Source organism: Rhineura floridana, chromosome 3 (genome assembly GCF_030035675.1).
Source record: "Rhineura floridana isolate rRhiFlo1 chromosome 3, rRhiFlo1.hap2, whole genome shotgun sequence".
NCBI lineage: Eukaryota > Metazoa > Chordata > Lepidosauria > Squamata > Rhineuridae > Rhineura > Rhineura floridana.
In genome coordinates this window covers 13,436,999-13,456,798 of record NC_084482.1, presented here as the reverse complement: position 1 = coordinate 13,456,798, position 19,800 = coordinate 13,436,999, and the positions used below count along the sequence as shown (strand labels likewise).

At 45.5% G+C, this 19,800-nt stretch overlaps 1 protein-coding gene across 6 annotated transcripts in view; it reads left to right on the top strand.

The window, feature by feature from the left end:
- The window catches only part of COL5A3 (collagen type V alpha 3 chain), a 144,005-nt gene that overhangs the window by 43,198 nt on the left and 81,007 nt on the right, over positions 1-19,800 (top strand). For 4 of the 6 annotated variants that reach the window (XM_061614512.1, XM_061614514.1, XM_061614513.1 and 1 more), the window contains 9 exons: positions 3,871-3,993; positions 6,354-6,485; positions 11,208-11,327; positions 14,031-14,222; positions 15,168-15,215; positions 16,201-16,242; positions 17,784-17,846; positions 18,090-18,164; positions 19,405-19,488. In XM_061614512.1, the coding sequence (XP_061470496.1) occupies positions 3,871-3,993; positions 6,354-6,485; positions 11,208-11,327; positions 14,031-14,222; positions 15,168-15,215; positions 16,201-16,242; positions 17,784-17,846; positions 18,090-18,164; positions 19,405-19,488 (879 nt within the window). Of the gene's footprint in view, positions 1-3,870; positions 3,994-6,353; positions 6,486-6,785; positions 6,827-11,207; positions 11,328-14,030; positions 14,223-15,167; positions 15,216-16,200; positions 16,243-17,783; positions 17,847-18,089; positions 18,165-19,404; positions 19,489-19,800 lie in introns of those variants that run through there. The other 2 variants (XM_061614515.1, XM_061614518.1) reach the window with 2 other exon arrangements.

Genomic DNA, 19,800 nt, shown 5'->3' with positions numbered 1-19,800 from the left:
TCTGGAGGGATGTTCCCAAGCTAGGCTGTATGCCTGTTTCATCACACTTCTCTCATAAACCTCTCTCGTACTTCTAGCAAGGAATGCAGCTAATCTTCCAGAAGCAGAACTGAGTGCTCCAGGCAAAAGCCCCAGGAAGTCTGCACTGAGGGGTGGGTTTGAGAGGTGCAACAGTACAAGAAGTGCGGAAACTGTAGTTTCATGAGCAGTCATTATTCTGCATTCTGCCAAATTTTGTGGTGGTTAGGTGAGAAGGCTCTCTTCTTTCCTTGCCCCAACTCTACAAATGCCACTTCACACAGCAATCATTTTCTCACAGCAGACACAAAGTATGAAGGGCAGGTACGCATCCCTAGATGTGTGGTGGGTGTGGACCAGAGATCCAGCAGAGGTAGCAATAAAGGGGGGCAAGCACCCCCCAACAAGCAGCTTTCCCCCCCACCTAGTATATTTCTCCCACCTAGAAACATTCTTTGCTCCTTCTGTGTTCCCCACCACATTTTTTTTCTGGTGCTGATCCTTGGCCAATCAAGTCTCCCCAGCATCTATTCACTGCATGTTTAGGGATGCTCATCTGCGTATATGACGAGGTGCGCCTGGCGCCAACACTGTTATCTTTTCAGCACCAGGTCAAGACTTTCCTCTTCTCCCAGGCATTTTAGCATGTGTTTTAAATTGTTTAAAATTTTTAAATTGTGTTTTAAATTGTTTTTAAAAGATGTGTTTTTAAATTTGTGTGTTTGTTTTAATGTTTTTAGTTACTGTAAACTGCCCAGAGAGCTTCGGCTAAGGGGTGGTATATAAGTACAATAAATAAATAAATAAATAAAAAGCGCCCTGCTGGATCAGGACAGTGGCCCATCCAGTCTAGCGTCCTGATCTCACAGCGGCCAACCAGACGCTCATGGGAAGCCCAGAAGCAGAACCTGAGCGCAGTAGTGCTCTCCCCATCTGCAATTCCCAGCAACCTGTATTTGGGGCATACTGCCGCCTTCACTTATGACCTGTAGTTTACTGTAGGAAACATGAGTAACACTGAGATGACTGTGGCAAAATGTGATTGCTGTGTTAAGTGTGAAAAGACTAGATTCTTGGTTAACTGGCATGCCTTCTGCTTTCCTCATTCCAAAGATGGAGGGAAGTAAAGGCTAGGGGTGACTCTGAAATTTGTGTGTTTGTGGGTGTATATGAGTGTGTGCTTCCAGACACATATTTATTGTGGGATCAGTGATCCTCATGCAGGCATGCTTTTTGCAGTATCCACAAGACATTGTTGGCATAATAATGGCAGCCTGTATTTTACCCCCATTTATTCCAGAGAAAACCCCCTGTTGCTCAAGACCCGTTTGTCATATCTGAATGACCCATTTGCAATATTAATCCCCTGCCTACAAGCAGCCTGTCTGAGGGGGTGGGGTCTGCATAACCCCTGCTGTGCTCAGGATTAAAATGTTTGGAGATTACTGTAAATAACTGAACCACTCCCCATCCTCAGCACTACCCTAATATTGTTCATGCGTCACCCAAATTGGCTGTTCTGAGTAAAACTATGGGGGCTATGTACAAGAGGTTCACAGCATAATTTTTGTCAGAAGGTAGTATGTGAAAATGCTGCAGGTCATTCTGGAGCAAAGTGCGGCCATTTCAGCTACAAGCATAATGTCTGAATGAGCCCCAAGAATCAGTGTATGGGGATGGAGGCTAGAAGGTATTTGAGAAGTGTGCCTTCATTTATACATATACTGTGTCTTCAGTGTTTTTTCCCTGTACGTTCACAGAGCTGGGTATGGTTTTGTGTGTGTGTGTGTGTGTGGTATGTATATGTAGTTTGATTTGTTTATGTGGGTGGGAATCTGGACACTCTCCCAATCCTGTCTGCTCCCTACCCCCCCCCGTGACTCCCATTTCAACAAGGGGGCTTCTTTGGCCTGATCTAGCCCTCTCTGTCCCTACCTGACCCCGTTCCTTGGGCCATGACTCACTCCTTCCCCTGAGCTCTCCATTTTGTGCTTGATTTCTGTTCCTCTCTGTCTCCAAAGGAATGCTGGGAGCAGAGTAATTGTGGGTCCCAGCTGAGCAGGTGGGAGCAGGCGGTTCCGGGGGCTGTGCTGGAAAGAGGCCCACTGGACATACTTAATGAGATGATTTATTGAGAGCAAATGTTCTTTGTGCACCAGGACTGGCTGGAATTATACAGGCCCAGTGGAGGGAGTGGGGGCATGTCCAGCTGCAATCGAATGTATGTTTGTGGACATGCACAGTCAGAATAATTTGGCATAGACTGCTGTTGGCATTCTGGTTCCAGGCAATGAAGAGAGACAGCAAGAAAGAGAGACAGGAGAAAGGCTGATTTAACATCCTTAATTGCATTAATTTCTGTTGGTGTATAAGTATCCAGACTTTCAGACTGTACAGAGCTCTTTGTGAGGCTGCATCTCTGGCTGGTATAGTGTTCTGTGCTGTCAATGTTTGGTCTCTGGAGCACAGTCAAAAGATAGCAAACCCAAAAGTGGCTAGGGAATTTGTTGGACTGTTGTGTCCTTACCAAGTCCATTTAGGTTAGGAATGAGATGAAATCTGTAATCAGGCAAATGGAAGCGGAGTTTGATATCCAGGGAGCCAATTCTGTATGAATGCTGGTAAGTTGGTCTGCAAAGAAAATATCCAAGAACAGAGTTGAACTGATGTGGACGGATGGGGACAGGGCTTCAAGTTAATTTGAAGGTTGGCCTGAAAGCCAATCAGGGCCTGGGAGTGCCTGCCCCAGTAGTGAACAATAGGGAAGTTCACTGTTTACCAGGTCCTGTAGGCTGACTAACTAGCTGAAGTCCAGCTCCTGGAATGGAAGGACCTGCGTTAAGGTTCTGTAAGGGGCAGCAGGTAACAATGGCCTATTTGTTGTAAGAAAAGATACAAGTTCTAATCCTACTCCTGGTAGACAGGACAACTTTCTCCTAAGAAATTGGTGGGAACCATTTTGGCTGCGGGGGCCAGATAAAGATCTCCGATAAAGATCCCCACCCCACTAGCCAACTTTGACAGGTGGTCAGGGCAATCCAACTGTCAATCATGTGACATCACTATGCGAAGTGGAACAGGCCCTGTCAGAGCCAATGTCTGCAAGGGACTGCTCTATCCAGCAGTGATGAAGAAAAAAAATGGCTCTGCTTGTTCTCACTCCACATGTAGCAAAAGCAAGCAGACCCAGGTTTTTTGGAAAGCCTGACCTGCGCTGATCCTTTCCGGAGGTTGAAGGGATTAGTGCAGGGCAGGGTTTCCGAGAAAGTCCCACCCATCAGCTGACATCACCAGTGATGTCATCTGATGAGTAGGTGGCTGTGGTTGGGGAAAATGGCCTTGGACCCCCTGGTGGATCAAGATTTGCCCACAGGCCAGAGGTTCTCCACCCCTGTTCCAAGAGACAATGTGGTACTGGGATTAAGAGCATGAACTGTTCTCCCTCCTCACCAGGTTCCAACTTCCAGAGTAGTGTTATGTAAATATTAAGGCCTCAGGTCCCCCACTCCCAACCCAAGTCTATAACACTGATCTTGTATGGTTGTTGTAAGGATTCCTGAGAGAATGTATATGGAGTGCTTTGAGCCCTTAATTGCTAGTTGTTGGTCTATAGGAGGAGAAAGTCCAATAAAATATACCATTTTATCTCTTTTATGTGCCTCTGCAGTCTTTTCCCACACTCTTTATCACTGCAATAGACACGCATAGAGTCACATGCATCAGCTGATACATATAAAAATATACACACTGGCAACTGTTGATTGTTCTCCCAACATGTGTGTGTGTATGGACATATGTTCACAACAAGACTCTGACTGGCTGTGTTCACTTTTCTTCCCCTCTTCGCTTCAGGGTGATCTGCAGCAGCTGTTGGTTGTACCGGATCCGGCAGCTGCAGCCCGCTACTGTGAGCATTACATGCCTGATTGCAACAGGCAACTCACCTACGCGTTGCATGCCCAGGATCCCGAAGAGGTAGGAGACCAAACTACAGGGGCTGTTAGTAGCCAGATTGTTTTCATGACCATCATCCTAGGGAATAGCGGGCTGAACCAAAATCTGAGGCCTATATCCTTTTTAGGGGCTTGGTATAGGGAGAAATTTGATTCAGTTCACATTTAAGGGTGAACCTACCTAACGCACACTTTCTGAAACAATATGTGAACCAAAACTACTGTTGTTTGAAGGCCGTCCTTCTCTGAATTTTGCAATGCAGTTATCCAGCCAAGTAATGTGTACAGATTTACATAGTGGGGTAAAGTGTGCAAATAAAAACATATGTTAGTGAAAATAACATACAAAATGCATTATATTGGCAAAAATTGCTTTGCAAAAATGTGCATATTAGGCAAAAATGCGTATTAGGAGAAATGTGCCTTGAAATACTGAAGATTTTTCATGAGTTATTTTTTAAATTGCAAGGTGTTATGGAAATGCGGAGAACTGAGCTTAAGACTGTAAAAATGAGAAACTGAAAATGATGGATTCACCCTCCCTAGAACCCCAGTGGTCTAGCCAGTGAAGAAAACTTTCCCTGACAATGAAGCTAACACTTGGCTTATTAGCCTTGCTCAGTAACATGGAGGCCCCCCTCCCTGTTCTTAAATAGCAATACCTACTTCCCCCTTCCAGATTACTGTCTGATTGACAATTATCTGCTGTCTGAGGCAGTTGCCTCACCCTGGCTAATAGTAGGGCCAGCCCTGCTGGTTCCAGAGGGGCAATGTTGGTAACTATTTGAGGTGGCAGAATTCCAGGGATGCTAGGCTAAGTTGGAAAACCTTCATGGAGAACCCATACACAGTTTTGCTCCCCTCTTTCCTTGCTCCATGCAACTGAATGGGGATAATTAACCCATCCTTCCCTATCATTCATGGTTTTGTCATTTGCTATACCTATCCCTCCATCCACTTGTATGGAGCAGGTGAAATGGGCTGCAATGAGACAAAATCCTTATAGAGGAACATTGCCACCACCGTTCCTGTTTGTCATATAAAACTTAAGAGGGAGAGCAGTGAAACAGCTTGAGATGGCCCTGTGTTTGGACACAAAGATGCATTGTCACACATTACATCACAAGGTGACTCTCTCCTGAGCGTGTGTACCATGTTTTCCAGTTTGTAAATCTACCCTTGCAATGTTCCAGCAAAGGCATGTCCAGTCTGTGGTGGAAATGTGGAGACTTGTCTTCTTTGTGCTTTATTCCCAGCCAAAACCTGGAAATGGACCTATTTAATGTGGGAGCCTCCAATGTGTAACCCATATATTTCATGTCTTTTCCCTCATATATTACACACTGTCAAGGGAAGTTCCCAGCATATGAGGCTTTGGGACGGAAGATTGTGAGGATTGTGGAAGCAATATGTGGCGGGGTCATGGTCAGGAACCTATAGACTGGGTCATATCCTTGTGATACCAGCTATAGTACTCCCAGGGCTCTCAGCTTCAACATGTATGAAAATTGTTAAATGGACTGAAGAATCCATGCAGCCTGGCCTCTTAAGATGGCTCGGGGAATGAGGACGGGACTGACTGGAGGGAGATACAGTGGCATGGTCAGGAATGTCAGTCAAATCATGGAGCAGAGCTTGCTGACTTCAGGGATGGAGGAGGGAGCATTCCGTACTAATCTGAGGTCTGGGAAGAGTGGATCTCCAGAACCAGGCTACGTCCTTCCCATCATGATCAGAAGGGTATCCAGCTCTCAGCACCTGCCTGTGGAAGAACTGAAATGTTGCTATGTGTTTGTAGCTCCATTTGGTGAACCCACAGCTGACTGGCCCAATAACGAGCCTGCATTTTCGCTTGAGGGTGATTCTTCAGCCTATTGGATGGCCAGTAGGCAGGTAGTGGGCCAACTGGCATCCATCAGGGCCCTGGGTATGATGGAATGGAGGCAGAACATGAGTGGAATGTGAGTGGAAAGGACATATATACACTGTTACTGGATCAAGCCAATCTTCCCCCTAAAGGCATCTTGGTCCTAAAGCAAAAAGGGTCTGGTCTGTTGGGTGAAGGGTCTCTCTCCTGTGTGCGGTTCCCACAAGGGGCTGGTACCACGTTCCCCTCTGCCTATCTGTCTCTTGGGAATGGGTTCCTGGTGGCTGGGGGTGGTGTCTCTTGGTGTCTGTTTCATGGGAATGGTGGTGTGTCTCTTTTCTTTCTCAAGTGCCTTCTCTCCCCCTCTCCCCCTCTCCCCCTCTCCCCCTCTCCCCCTCTCCCCCTCTCCCCCTCTCCCCCTCTCCCCCTCTCCCTCTCTCCCTCTCTCCCTCTCTCTCTCTCCATCCTTCATTGTTTCCTCCCCTCCTCCTCTCTTACCCCTCCATCCTGTGCAGAATGTTCCTCACAGGAAGGGCAGGAAGGGCAAAAGAAAGGGCAAGGGCAAAAGGAGAGGGAAAGGCAAGAAGAAGAGGAACAAGGAGCCTCCAGAGACGACGCCCTCCTCGCTCACTCCGGCCCCAGGCCAGGTAGAGAGTGCAACTAACTGCCCTCTGCTGGCCTAATAACTTGCAGTCTCTCCTGGCCTAACCCGTACACCCTCCTGCCTAACCTGTCTAACTTGGAGCTTTTCTCCTGCTTTGTCCCGACTGGCTCTTCTGGCAGAACTGCCTGCTCAGTGCTTGCTTCCTCTGTCCACATGGCTGCCGGTTTGCTGCCCCTCCTCAGGCGACTGTAGGAACCATGTTCAATAGCCTCTGGCCATATGGGGGTCATGGACTCTAGGAGAGCTGGGAGTTCTGGGCTCAGCTCCATGCTTCTGATTCGACTGGTGCCAACTGGCTGCAAAGCTCTTTTTGTTCAGGCACAGGTGAGTTTTCATGCTTGAGGACGCTTTCTCCTCATCTTAGTGCCCGGTCATGCCTCCTATGGATCTTATGCTGATGTCCATTCTTTGGTCATTTTCAAAGTCAAGATGAGCCACTCCGCTTGAACTGATCAACTTCCCCAGGAAACTGAACAGCTGGGACAAGGCGGGGTATGTGTGTGTGAATGAGCAGCTACAGTAGCTGCTTGGTGAATCTCGGAGAATGTTCGCATAGATTTATGACTGCAGCCTGGTGTGATGTCGTTGGCTCTTAACAAGGCAAGACTTTTTGAAAAGTGAAATTTCCGGATGTAAAAAAAAGAGTGTCGATTCAAGAAAACAAGGAGTGCTTTTTAGCCTTACTATTGTGAATCAGTAATCAGTACATCTTAAAGCATTGTCCTATAGGGCAGCCTAGAAATAATTAATACCAGTCGCAGAATAACCTGTTGACATCATCAGTTATTTGTCAGCCCTTGAACTTAGATCAGCTTCTCATTTATTATACCAGGAGTAGGAAATCTGTGGCCCTCCAGATGTTGCTGGAATATAACTCCCATCATCCCTGATCATTGGTCATGTTGGCGGGGGCTGATGGGAGTTAGAGGCCAACAACCTCTGGACAGCCACAGGTTCTCCACCCCTGTGTTATACATTCAAGGGGAGGATGAAGTGAACTGAAAGAAAGTTAACAAGTCCAGGCAAGAGTCCTTGACTCCCTTCTGAGATTTCAGAATAAATTATGCTGCAAATCCTAGGTGGTGGCTGCAGTAACTTAGAGCACTGTAGTGTTCTGTGATCCTTCATAGGAATGGAGTATGACAGAATTGTGTATAACCCTTTTTATCTTAGGACAATATCCTTGAGATAGCCTCTGAATGCCAGTTGCATAAATATTCCAGAGAGAGTCAGGTCTCCCCACCTTTAACTTTTTTTTAATTGTACACCTGAAAATGTAGCATTGCTAACACGTATATCACACAAGTCCATTCATCATGGAATTGGCTGTGCTCCCAGCTTTCCTTCTGAGTGTGTGTGCTCAGTGGAAAATCGGAGTTTGTCCCTGTGTGATATGTGAAATAGCTGCCAGATGCTTTTCAGGTTGCTTTGGCCACCAAAGTTTTGAAATCTTCCCATGCTTAGGACAGGAGAGTCCTGAAGTTTATTGGATGGGAGAAGGAATATGACCATGCTGATATTACTGAGGATTAGAGGGACCAGTGGTACCAAGTGAATTTGGGGACATATCAGCAGCAGGGCCAGGTTTGGGGCTGCTATGGGAACTTTTTAAATAAGCAGGGCTGCTGAGAGGTGGGTATTGGCAGTATTGATTTACCGGGCCCCATAGCCAACAGAGGAACTAGACTTTGAGGGTTCATTTAAAAAAAAGTCTCTGGCCCTCCTAGAAAAATGGTTATTGTGCAGCTACCCTTCCTAAGCAATTTCTGTGAGATGAGCATGCTGGGCCGTTCCTGCTTTTCAGTGTGGCAGGCAGAAATTCAACAGATCAAGCCTTTTCTAGTGTGGAATTGCAACTTTGGCAATAAGCTTTGCCTGTTCACATTCTGTCTGTCATACATTTTATTATGTGTGTGACCACTGATTTGTTTTTGGGCCCTCCACTCCACCTGCAAAAGAGAACAAAAAATGTGCATATGACACAAGGCATATTATGCAAATTTGTGTCCTCTTTTGCGAGTGGGTCGGAGAACTTCATCCACATACAGTGTACTGGGCCCTGAAAATCCTATGGAAACCCCCTGAGTATATGGCGTTGCCCTAGAACTGAGGGTGCTAGTGGGTTGGAGCAGCTAACACAGCTATGCTTGGTTCTTCAACTGTGAGTCAATCCTCCCCCAAGCCAAGATATTATTTAGAGCTTCCTTGCAGACTGATGGGTGTTATGCCTCTCCTCCATCCAGTTCTTACGACATAGGTGTGTCTTCCCATGCCCATTGTATTCTGTCTCTGACTTTTCCTGCCCACCTTCCTTCCTCCCACTGCTGACCCTTTTATGTCAGGGCAGCATCCAGAAACCTGTGAAATATGGGTCAGGGGGACACTGAGCTCATCCTGCCAGTGAGTCAGTCTTGGCTTGGCTAGGGGGAATCATTTTCCTGCCAAATGCAGCAGTTGGCGGAGTTCCTCCCTCTGGGATCAGAATTCCAGCTGCTGGGCTGCACAATACTGGCAAGGAAAGAGCATCTCTCCCTCTCTTCCCCTTCCCAAATTCTTCCCAGTGAAGAGTTGCCACCCGCATGCCCTTCCTTTTTACCCTGATGTGGGCACATCCCCTCTCTCTCCACTCCCCAAACCCTTGTCAACGAGTGAAGTTCTAGGCAGCTATGCAGTTGGTCACAAGTGGTCACCGGACTCTTGTATACAAGATATTTTTTTAAAAATGCAGCATGGTCAAGAAAAAATGGATCCTTTGGGTTTTGGCATGGTCAGCTGGTCTTGCAAAGGCTGTGGCACATAAGTCAAGTTCACACCCTGCTGCATCCTGAGATGTCTGGGCAATGCCTGCTGGGTCGGAATCCTCACAAGACTTGTTTGCCATTCCAAAATCAACTTGTTCCAAATTAAAAGCTGCTCATGTAGACTTATGAATAAAGTCCGGTGACTTGGCCTACAGCTGAGGAGATGATAGTACAGTTCTGGAGGCTTGAATTTCAGGTGTTGGGCTGGGCAAAGAAAATGTCAGTAGGATGATGGTGGGAGAGGATGTTTTTTCCTGCCTACTTTGGAATGTTTCTGAGATTAATTTGCAAAACAGCAGTGCATTTTAAGAGAATTTGTTGTGGCTATTTACTTATGCCTCATAAATTGCCCGAGATGTAGGTACGCTGGAGCTCAAATAGAGGGAATATGGGACTGCTTTTGGGGGCCTGTTGCTGTTCTTTTCTGTGAGTTCCTTTCCTCCTGCTTTTCAAGGCCCCACACTGTGGTGTGTAATTAATGAATTAAAACATTTTATCCTGCTTTCCCAGCTGAAAAGATCCCCAGAGCAGTTTACATACAATCAGTAATGAACAAGGTAATCCCTGCTTGCAGGTGGGCAACCCAAAAGATGCAACACAAAAGAAAAGGGATGGGGAAGGAAGAGGGGAAAGAAGGTAAACCTGGGCACTAGTTCTCAGAGTTACAGAGTAGTTCTTATAATGATCAGCAGAAATGGAAACAGTTCAAGGAGTGGAGGGGCCACATGGAGTTGATTTCCCAGCAGAGCTGATGGAACAGCCTTGCTTCCTGTGTCTTCCGCTGCTGTAACCTGGCCTGACAGAATCACCACCATGTGATATTGCATTCTGCTGCAGCCTCTTTCATTCCTTGATAGCTCAGGGCTTCAGCAGCAATAACAATGGATCTTCCTTACCTTGAGGCCTGCTGCTGCTCCCTTTGCCTTTGCATAGTTTCCAGCTATCTCTTTTTCTTTTAAAACTCAATTCAGAGGAACTTCTGTGTATGTTGAAATCACATACAGGGAGGAAGGGAGACTGTGCCCAAGCCTTTGGACCTGATGGATGCCCGCTTGTGGGTGTGTGGTGTGTCCAACCTGCAAAGGACCTGGAGTGGCCATTTGCCCGCATAAAATCCGGGAAGTGACATCTCCCTGTGAACCAATATTGATTTGTGCATATCAGTCTAGCAAAAATCACATCCAGCACATGGACGACCAGCAGTCTGCGCAGGTTGGGCAGTCATGGCTGGTGTGCAGGGCAGAAGTAATTCCCCTCACCCCAGATCTACTTAGATGTTTTGGATACATAGTTTTTGCTGATGTAGAGCATGCATGAAGTTCATTCCAGTAAGGGTTGCCATGCCTTGAGGTTTGGCTGGAATTTTAGCATCCTCCAGGGTCTCCAGGGGACATAGCAAATCTCAGAGCAAAGGGTTGCTTTGTGCTTGGCTTGAGAGCTCCTGGTGTTCAGTTTGTTCTGCCTCTGTGCCCATTGGGCTGTGCCCTACAGACACAAGGCAGTCTCTTCCCCTGAGCAGGTGCCATTAGCTTCTGCAGCTGCCCTTTTAGCTCTGAGACTCCACCCTCTGGGATGTCAGTGTCTGAGCCCTCAGGAGACCCGGGGACCCCAAGACCAAGAGGCTTCAGGGAGTGCTAGCTTATTATTTTACATTTCAGCCCTCACAGAACCCCTTGGCTCAGAAGCATGGCCAGCTGTAACAGCCGTATCCTTTGAGGTACTGGACTCCATTAGTCCTGGGGTTTCCCTTACAACATGCCCACCTTGGTTGGCTTTTGGCTGATGGCATATTTCTAACTCCTGGACAATTTGTACAGTGCCATGTGTGCTTACTGCTAGATATAGATCCAAATGGATCCAAAACCCCATCTTTAATATCTTATTTCTCTTCTGCCATCCTGAAGTATGAAGTTCCAACTCGAGCTGCCCCTATAAAAGCAGCCACTGAGTCCTGGGAGGATAGTCCTGGAGATATTACTGCGGCCATGGTCACAGTTGGCTTTACCCTCACAGACAACTACGAGGTAAGAGGGCTAAAACACCAGGACTATGTCTATGAGTTCTCTAGTGTTCCTCTCCTTCCCAGTGTCAGCTGAAGGTCTGAGACCTGGAATTCCCAAAAGGTCAGAAGAGAATGTGATGCAGTGGCTGGTGCAGTGAAGAAGACAGTGAAAGTCCAGGCCAGAGCCAATTTTCATGGTTTCTGTAGACGGAGCTGATCTATGCATTCAGAAAAGAGCATGTGATCCAGCCTGTCTGGGACTTCACCATATTAAATTGCAGATGGATGATCACCCGTGTGAAGGTTCATTTTTGTTTTTTTAAAAATGACACACCTCTAGGCCCATGGAAAATTGGCATCTTTTAGCCTATCCTTTGCAATCCAGTTTTCTACATGCAGGGATGTTTTGATGTTGGGGAACATTCATATATAAGATTGCCCACCTACATTTTTAACTGTTCCTGTCATAGACAGGCTGTACAACATGCTTTTGCCTAATATGCAGATCTGTTTCTGTGAATCATGGAGGTTAAAGAATCTGTCTCCAGCTGCCACAATGCTAAGCAGTGATTGAATTTAGTTTCCCCACATCAGTGAGGACTTTGGTCTCTGCACCATGCTGGCTTTCATTCAGGATACAGCATCCGTGATAGATATCTAACCTTTTCTTGAGAAACCTCTAAAGGAGATTCCATAACAATTCTTATTTTATTACTGAATGGGTCATATGGAATGTGCTTTCATTGAGAGGATATCAGTGCCTCACTGCTGGAACTCTAGCTGGACAGATCCCTGTCATAGTAGGGTTTGCATGTGACCAGCAGCAGTTCAGTGATTAAATTACTGGTGGGAAAATTCAGCAGCAGTTAACTGCAGTTTCCCTTGGGATAATTGAAAGAGATGACCTGGACAGTTCTAGGGTAGAGAGTATAACTACTACTGTCTGGGGCAGAAATAATTGGATTGTGTGCCGTTTTCAAAGGCAGCATTATTCAACAGAAGGAAAGGAGAGCAGTTAATTGTCTTTCTCAGCATGTGGGTAAAACAAAGAGGAACAGTAGGAGTTTAATCCTCGCAGACTAGCAGTGCAAACCACTGCTTACTGCAGGAATTAATGTGGGAGTAAACTACTGCTGCTGGAAAAGGAAGGAAAAAGTGACATTTCCCTCTAACATTTAGCCCCAATTTACATTCCTGCAATTTAAAGCTTTTGCTTCTGTTATCCTCCAGGCTAGTTCACACACAACCCTGTCATTCTACCAAAAATACTTGGGCAAGCCTTAGGGTCAAGTGCCACACCACACATTGGATGTTTAGTGAGAATCTAGGTGAATCCACATTATGATTACAATTAAAATCATAGGGGAAGGGCTGTAGCTCAGTGGCAGAGCGTCTGCTCTGCATGCAGAAAGTCCCAAGTTCAGTCCCCAGAATCTCCAGGTAGGGTTGGGAGAAACTCCTGCCCGAAACCCTGGAGAGCTGCTGCTAGTCAGTGTAAGCAGTACTGCTCTGGATGGACCAATGGTCTGACTCTGTTTAAGGTAGCTTCCTATGTTCCTAAAATAACTTTACAGTTGTCTGTCCACCATGAAATTAGAGGCTGTGTCCCTGTAAATATCCAGACGTAGTCTTTGGGTCACACTCAATATTCTGTGCATAGGAGTGTGACCCACATATTGGGAACCTCTAGACTGGATCCCTATAATGTGCTCTATCTGGGTCTTCCCTTGAGGTTGGTCCAGAAACTGCATCTGGTGCCATATGCTATAGTGAGATTATTTGGGGGAGTGTTAATAGCACATATTACACTTCTCCTCAAGGAGCTGCAGCCAATAAGCTACCAGGCCAAGTTCAAAGTTTGGGTTTTAACCTGTAAGGCCCTGAACAACTTGGGACCAGGATACCTGCAGGAGCACCTCTCCTCCTGCTATGCCCAAGCATTGTGCTGAACTGTGGAATCTCTCTTGCTTGTGCCACAATCTTTGTTAGTGGCAACCAGGGGAGGGCCTACTTTGTGGCATCCCCCTTCCTATGGAATTGCCTCCCCTCGAAGCTGCAACAAGTGCTAATACTGCTGCAGCAGTTGTTAAAATCATATCTCTGCATGCAAGCCTTTTTGGGTGGTAAATGTCAGGAATTAATTAATGGTGTCTTTGGAGAGCCAGTGTGGTGTAGTGGAGAGCCAGTGTGGTGTAGTGGTTAAGGTGTTGGACTATGACCTGGGAGACCAGGGTTCAAATCCCCACACAGCCATGAAGCTCACTGGGTGACCTTGGGCCAGTCACTGCCTCCCAGCCTTATGAAAACCCTATTCGTAGGGTCACCATAAGTTGGAATTGACTTGAAGGCAGTACATTTACATTTTGGGTTATCAATTGCATTTTACTTATAGTAGTGTGATTTTACTGCTTTGTCATTTTAATGTGTACACTGTCTTGAGACAGATCATAACAAGTGGTATATGAACACTTGTATAAATCATTTTTTAAAAATATTGAGGCTGGTTATCCACATTGGGTATCAGTGCTGGTACTCCTAGAACTGGATGAACAAAAGCTCTTTACTTTCTTTGAAAGGGCAATAGAATGTAATCATTTGGTGATGGGAGGTGGGGATGTAGTCAACCATATGAAAGAAAGTGGGCCTAGTGGTTACCGTATAAAGTACCTGGAAATTAAAACACCCAGAGAGTCTCTGCTGTGCTTCATTTTTCTTACCCTGATAGGACCTTCTCGGAGAACAGTATGTGATTGGCGAGGACTCAAGCCTGGATGCAAATGGCACTTACAGAACTTATGATGAGCGACTTGACTACAGAGACAGGGAATATGAGGACTACTATGACCGAAGGGATGCCAATGAGGAAGAGCGGTATGATCCAGCTGAGCGCAGTGAAGCCACTGTCCAGCTCCCCAAGGTAATGACTATGGAGACATGTCTTTGAGTAATAGTTTGGCAAATTAATAGTCCTGCAGAAAAAGAAAGATTTGTGCCTCCCTCTGTTGACATGCTCTCTCAAGAATGACAGATTCCACAGCTTTCTTAGGCAGGAGAAGCTAAAAGGGTGTGGCAGCAGGAGGGAAGAACAAGCATCAGAATAATCAGAGATGTTAAGATCCCAGGGATAGCAAAAAGCTTGTGCTGCTGATACGATTTACAGGCCCCAGCGCATGTATGAGTAAATAAGTTAAGCCTGTTGTTTCCAGAGTGCAGAGAAGAACTAGCACAGGATTCCAGAGATGGAGGCCAGTGTCTCAATGTTGTGTTTGTTAATACATATGCAAGCTTTGCTATAAATATGAATTTAAATATGAAGTCCAGCTTGTTACCCTTCTAGCTTCTCTCCAGCCCACCTCACCAACTCCTTATAGCCAACAAATGGGCCATGGGTCTGTGTTGGAATGTTAGCATTTAAACCAGCCAATCAGGGTGGAGCTGCAGCATTCTAAGCCATCTGGGTCACTTACAAAACCATCTATGTTTCACAGATTCAGACAGTGAAGTCATGAAAAAAGACGTTTCCTAGATTTGCCAAAGCCCAAGGCTGACCACCTCTTAAAGATGACTTGTAACACGTACCTGATTACGCTAGGCTTTAGAGCTCACAATAAACCTGGGCTCCAACCAGAATGTATCCCTTCTTCCTTTTAAGCTTCTATGGCTTGCTTCTAGTCCATGTGGCTGAACAACAGGCTATAAAAAGCTCCTTCTTTGCTCAGTAAGAATTCCCATTGAATTCACCCAAACTGTTCCTGTTTATCGGGGGAGGACCCACCCTCCTTTAGGGAAAAAGGCAGCTTCCCCATGTTACGAGCAATTCGATCGTTGTTGTGATGGTGTGTTCCCTTTATGTCTGGACCAGGAAAAAAACCTGAAGGGAGAGAAAGGGGAGCCGGCAATCATAGAGCCTGTGAGTATGAAATGTGTTCTGCCCTTGCACTTGCACTTCATCAGTGTGGATGGGGGCTGAATTCCACTCCTGAAGGGTGGCTGGGGTGGTGTGTTTGTGAGGTCAGTCCAGTTATAGTCCTAGAAGGAAACACTTTTCCAAACCTAGCAATTTCCAAATAGTAGAGAAGGGATCAGCAATAAGTCATGGGAACTTTTTGGGTGTGTGGCAGGTTGCCAGGAGCAAATATGAGAGAGAGTGGAGAGGTGATGTAATTTCTGGGACAGAGGTTGAGCCCCGCAGTTAGGCCCTGAACAATGGCAAAATTCTTCTGACACTTCCCTCCAGTTAAAACTTTGGTTACAAGTATGGCTGTATGAATCCTGTTCCTTTATTTCCCTGGATTTTTTTCAACTTCTTGCACAACTGACATCACAAAAAGTGGACATGGAATTTTCACAGAGTAGATCTGAAGCACAATTGTGCACTTTGTGCATATTTATTGCAGAGAGATAGTCTGATGAAAAATTGTGCATTGTGTACATATTTGTCAGTTACTGTTTATCATGTTTTCCAAATAAAAGCACATGCAGAACTCATGCACAATTACTTTAATTGTGCATTATGTTGCCTATTCAAAAGCATAGGCATTAGCTGAAATTACTGGAATTACTATATCATTGTTGCACATCATATGTGCAGTTGGCCTCGGTGTGCACCAGCTTGGGCAATTCACCTCCTCCTCCTCCTCCAACAATATTCACAAGTCTGCTGTCTGTCCATAAGTGTATATGTGATTTTTGTACTTTGGAAGTGCAGAATCATAGATATTTATGGTATCCTGACTTACAGATACAGAAAGGCGGTTTTAAGAGTGTTCAAGAAGGTAAACTGCACTATATCATGTAACTTTGGGTGTATTTTGTACATCACATGGATGACTATTCCATTTCTTGCCAATACTCATCAGTGTTAACTGTGTGAAATCCTTTTCTTTTCATTGCAGGGCAGGCGTTTTGAGGGGCCATCTGGATACCCAGGTCCTCAGGTAAGAGAAGTAATTAATTGTGGGCTGTAGGGGGAGAGGTGGTGGACAGTCACTTGATCCACTGGAGGATTCTATACTGGTTGTTGCACTTGGTACCACTATCCCCCTTTTTCTTGCTATGCTTATCTAGTGCCACATCTGTCTTTGCTGGGTTTGTTCTCTACTGATGTTTTCAGCAGTATCCATAAAATGTTGATATCATATTGCATGGGTTTCTGAGTGAATTATGCCACCTATATGGTTTCTGAGATTCTTACTGTCTTCTCTTTGGATATATGGGATTCAGCATGGAATTGGCATAGGTGCTCTGGGGCTGTCATGAATGCCATCAGTCGTTTCTCCCAAGTTACCTCTCCCATATTTCCTTCCCATTTCAGGTCACCAACATTGCTAAATTGAACAGATCCAGCCTCTTCTCAGGGTGCCCCCTTACTCTCCTTTATAACAAGTGAGCAGAACAGACATAACTGAGTGCCAGTTTATACTGGTGGAGAAAGAGTTATGCTTGGACCTGGGAAACGAGAGTTCAAATCCTGAACCTCCAATAGACTCATGTCAGCCTCTGTCACTCATTTGTAAAAGTATATAGTGGACTGTGGGTGCTTCCAGATGGGGGCAATAGATTTTTTTTACTTACTGAATTTTCTGTGGAATAGTAAAAAAAATAAAAATGAGCTGGCATTTTGATCCCAGCAATGTGGATTCTGTAAAAAAAACACTCATCTGGAAGCACCCTAATTTGCACTTTTAGTCAAGAGAGGCAAGTATCAAAATATTGTGCCAGGTTTAGCCAAAATATTGTCTCCAAAATGCTAAATTCTGCAATCTGTATAAATTAAGTACATTTGCAGGAGCAGAATAAGTGATGGATGTTAGTACCTAGCTGAATTATTTGTTCTGCTCCTGGTAGTTGTGGGGTTGAACAAGTTGCTAGGAAGAGCACCGCATCTTCACCACCTGAGCACTTAAAATCCTTGGGCCCTGTTCCTGCTGGAACCAGAGTCAGAGACAATGTTGGTGCTCCAGTTGTTGCAATATAGTTGTTGCAATATTGGCCGGGATGGGGGAGAAATTTGATTCACTTTGTGTCTAAAGCCAAATTTATAAAATTTGTACTTTCCAAAACAGTATGAAAACCAAAACACAGGCATCCTTCAAAGTTCTCAATTATCTGAATTTTGCAATGCAGTTCTCCAACCAACAATATTTACAAAAATGCATATATAAAGGGAAAATGTGCATAAAAATGAATATATTAGTGAAAATAACATGCAAAAATGTATACATTAGTCAAAACACCCTACCCAAATGTGTTTGCACAAAAATGCTGAAGAATTTTCACGAGGTTCTATTTTTTTAATTGCAAATTTCTGCAGAACAGAAGAATGAAAAGCTGAGAAACGGAGATAACTGAACTGACAGATCTTTCCATCCCTTGCTTGCGGTTTTCTGATTCCAAGTGGTTTCTGTTTGAAAGGGGAGTTGAGCATGGGCTTTAAGTCAGCAATGCTCATCTTCATTTTCTGTTTACCTCTTCCCAGGGTGAGACGGGCCCAGTGGGACAGGGCGGGCCACCAGGATTTCTGGGAGATCCCGGTGAACGGGTAAGTAAATCTCTGTGTGGTTCAAGAGGGGGAAGGGTAACCTCCTCCTTCTCCAGCCTGGGGATTCTTCAGAAGTTGGTGGGGGCAGGGAAGAGAGGTTGAGGAATCAACGGCATGTGCCTCTTTCAGTGTAGCTCAGTGCTGGGAGACGAGTCCCAGCTTGATGCACCTTTCTTCTAGACCAGCACTTACTTTTCATGATTGACAGGGGCTTCTTGCTTTCCTCCCACCTGCCCTGCACAGGGACCACCAGGACTCCCAGGCCTTCCAGGAGCTGATGGCATTCGTGGGCCTCCTGGGACAATGATTATGTTGCCGGTAGGTGTTCTCTACAACACTTTTATTGCGGTCAACTAACTCCTCAAAAATACACAACTATATAAATGCATAATCACAAAATCAAAAGAGCAAAGACGATGCAGGATGATGTGTGCAGTGAGTTTGGGGAGCAGAGATCAGGGGATAACATTACTAGGAAGAAGCCATAGCAAGCCAGTCCCTTTGGGAAGCAGATTCCAGAAGATTACAGTCTGGCTGGCATTTAAAGTAAAAAGTGAGCTCCACTCCAGAGCCCTCCTCTTGACTATGCAAGAGGTGAAAAAATGCCTGTAGCTGACACTGACTGCAGGACTGGATTCCAGGGTACAGGTGCTGTAGGGAAGGGCCCAAATGAAGATGACGTAAGAAGTGCAAAGGTATTTTGTCTGTGGCTCAATGTACAGGAAGACTGGCAAATACACTGTTTGTGCCACACAGAAAGATAGCCTCACCAAGTTTGTTCGAAGACTGAGGAGTGGGGCTAAAATGTACAGTGAATCCATCTCTGAAAAAGCTGAAAGTTGCATAAGTTCCATCAGGCTGTAGCAGAGAGTAAAAGAAAAGGGATGCAGGGGCATCCCAAGCTCTGCTGAAAAGCCCAGAACTTTCCTCCGCTAACTGTCACCTGGCATCAGGCTATAGCAGAGGAAGGAAGGGAAGTCATGCAGGTTCATTTCCATCAGTGCAGCTCCTCTCCTTGAACTGTTTCCATCCTGGCTGGTCATTTGAAGAACTTGTAACCAAGAACTCATACCTGAGTTTGCTTGTTTCCTCCTCTCTCCCAATCCATTTTCCTTTTGTGTCATGTCCTTCAAAGATTGTAAATCTGAGGGCAAGGACTGTCTTATTTTCATTCATCTGTAAATCGCTTTGGGAGCCTTTTTTGGCTGAGGAGCAGGATAAATATTCAGTTTTGATTCATGTGTTCAAAACAGATTAATACAAGCAAAAACAACATCTCGGGCTTTCAACACTCTAAATGTCTCATTCTCCCACCCTACCAATTGACAAGCAACAAAACTAGTGGTCCGGCAACCAAAATGGGGAGCTAGCTTAAAGCTTGACAGCATGATGCTTTTGCCAAGGGGGGATGCTGCCAAAAATGGGCCGGGTGGTGGTTTGCTTGCCACTTTTGGCATCATCTCTGTGGTGACTGTAACATGTGCTCTAGTGAATCTAGCCATGACCTCACTATTCCATCATTTCCTTTGCTGTCTTCCTCTGATTGATCCATTTCTAGTTCCAATTTGGTGGTGACTCAGCTAAAGGCCCTTCAGTGTCCTTTCAGGAAGCCCAGGCCCAGGCTATTTTACAGCAAGCCAAGGTAAGCATTTTAGACAGACACATCTGTGTGAGTCCCCAGTCCCATTGTCATCATTGTGCTTAAACTCTTTGAGCCTCTTCTCTTCTTGCCATGCAATCCATATAGCTTTCCTGCCTTAAACCTTGATCTCTTCTCTGTGTCTAGGTACTCAGATGTGTTTCATTCTCTCTCTCCATTCAAACAAAATTGCAGGCTTCCAAATGACATGAAAAACTATGCAGTCCATCACAAAAGATCTGCCACATAATCAAGTTACATCTACGCATCACATAAGAATGGTTCTCTCAGCCTGCTTCCAGGCTGCTTATTAAT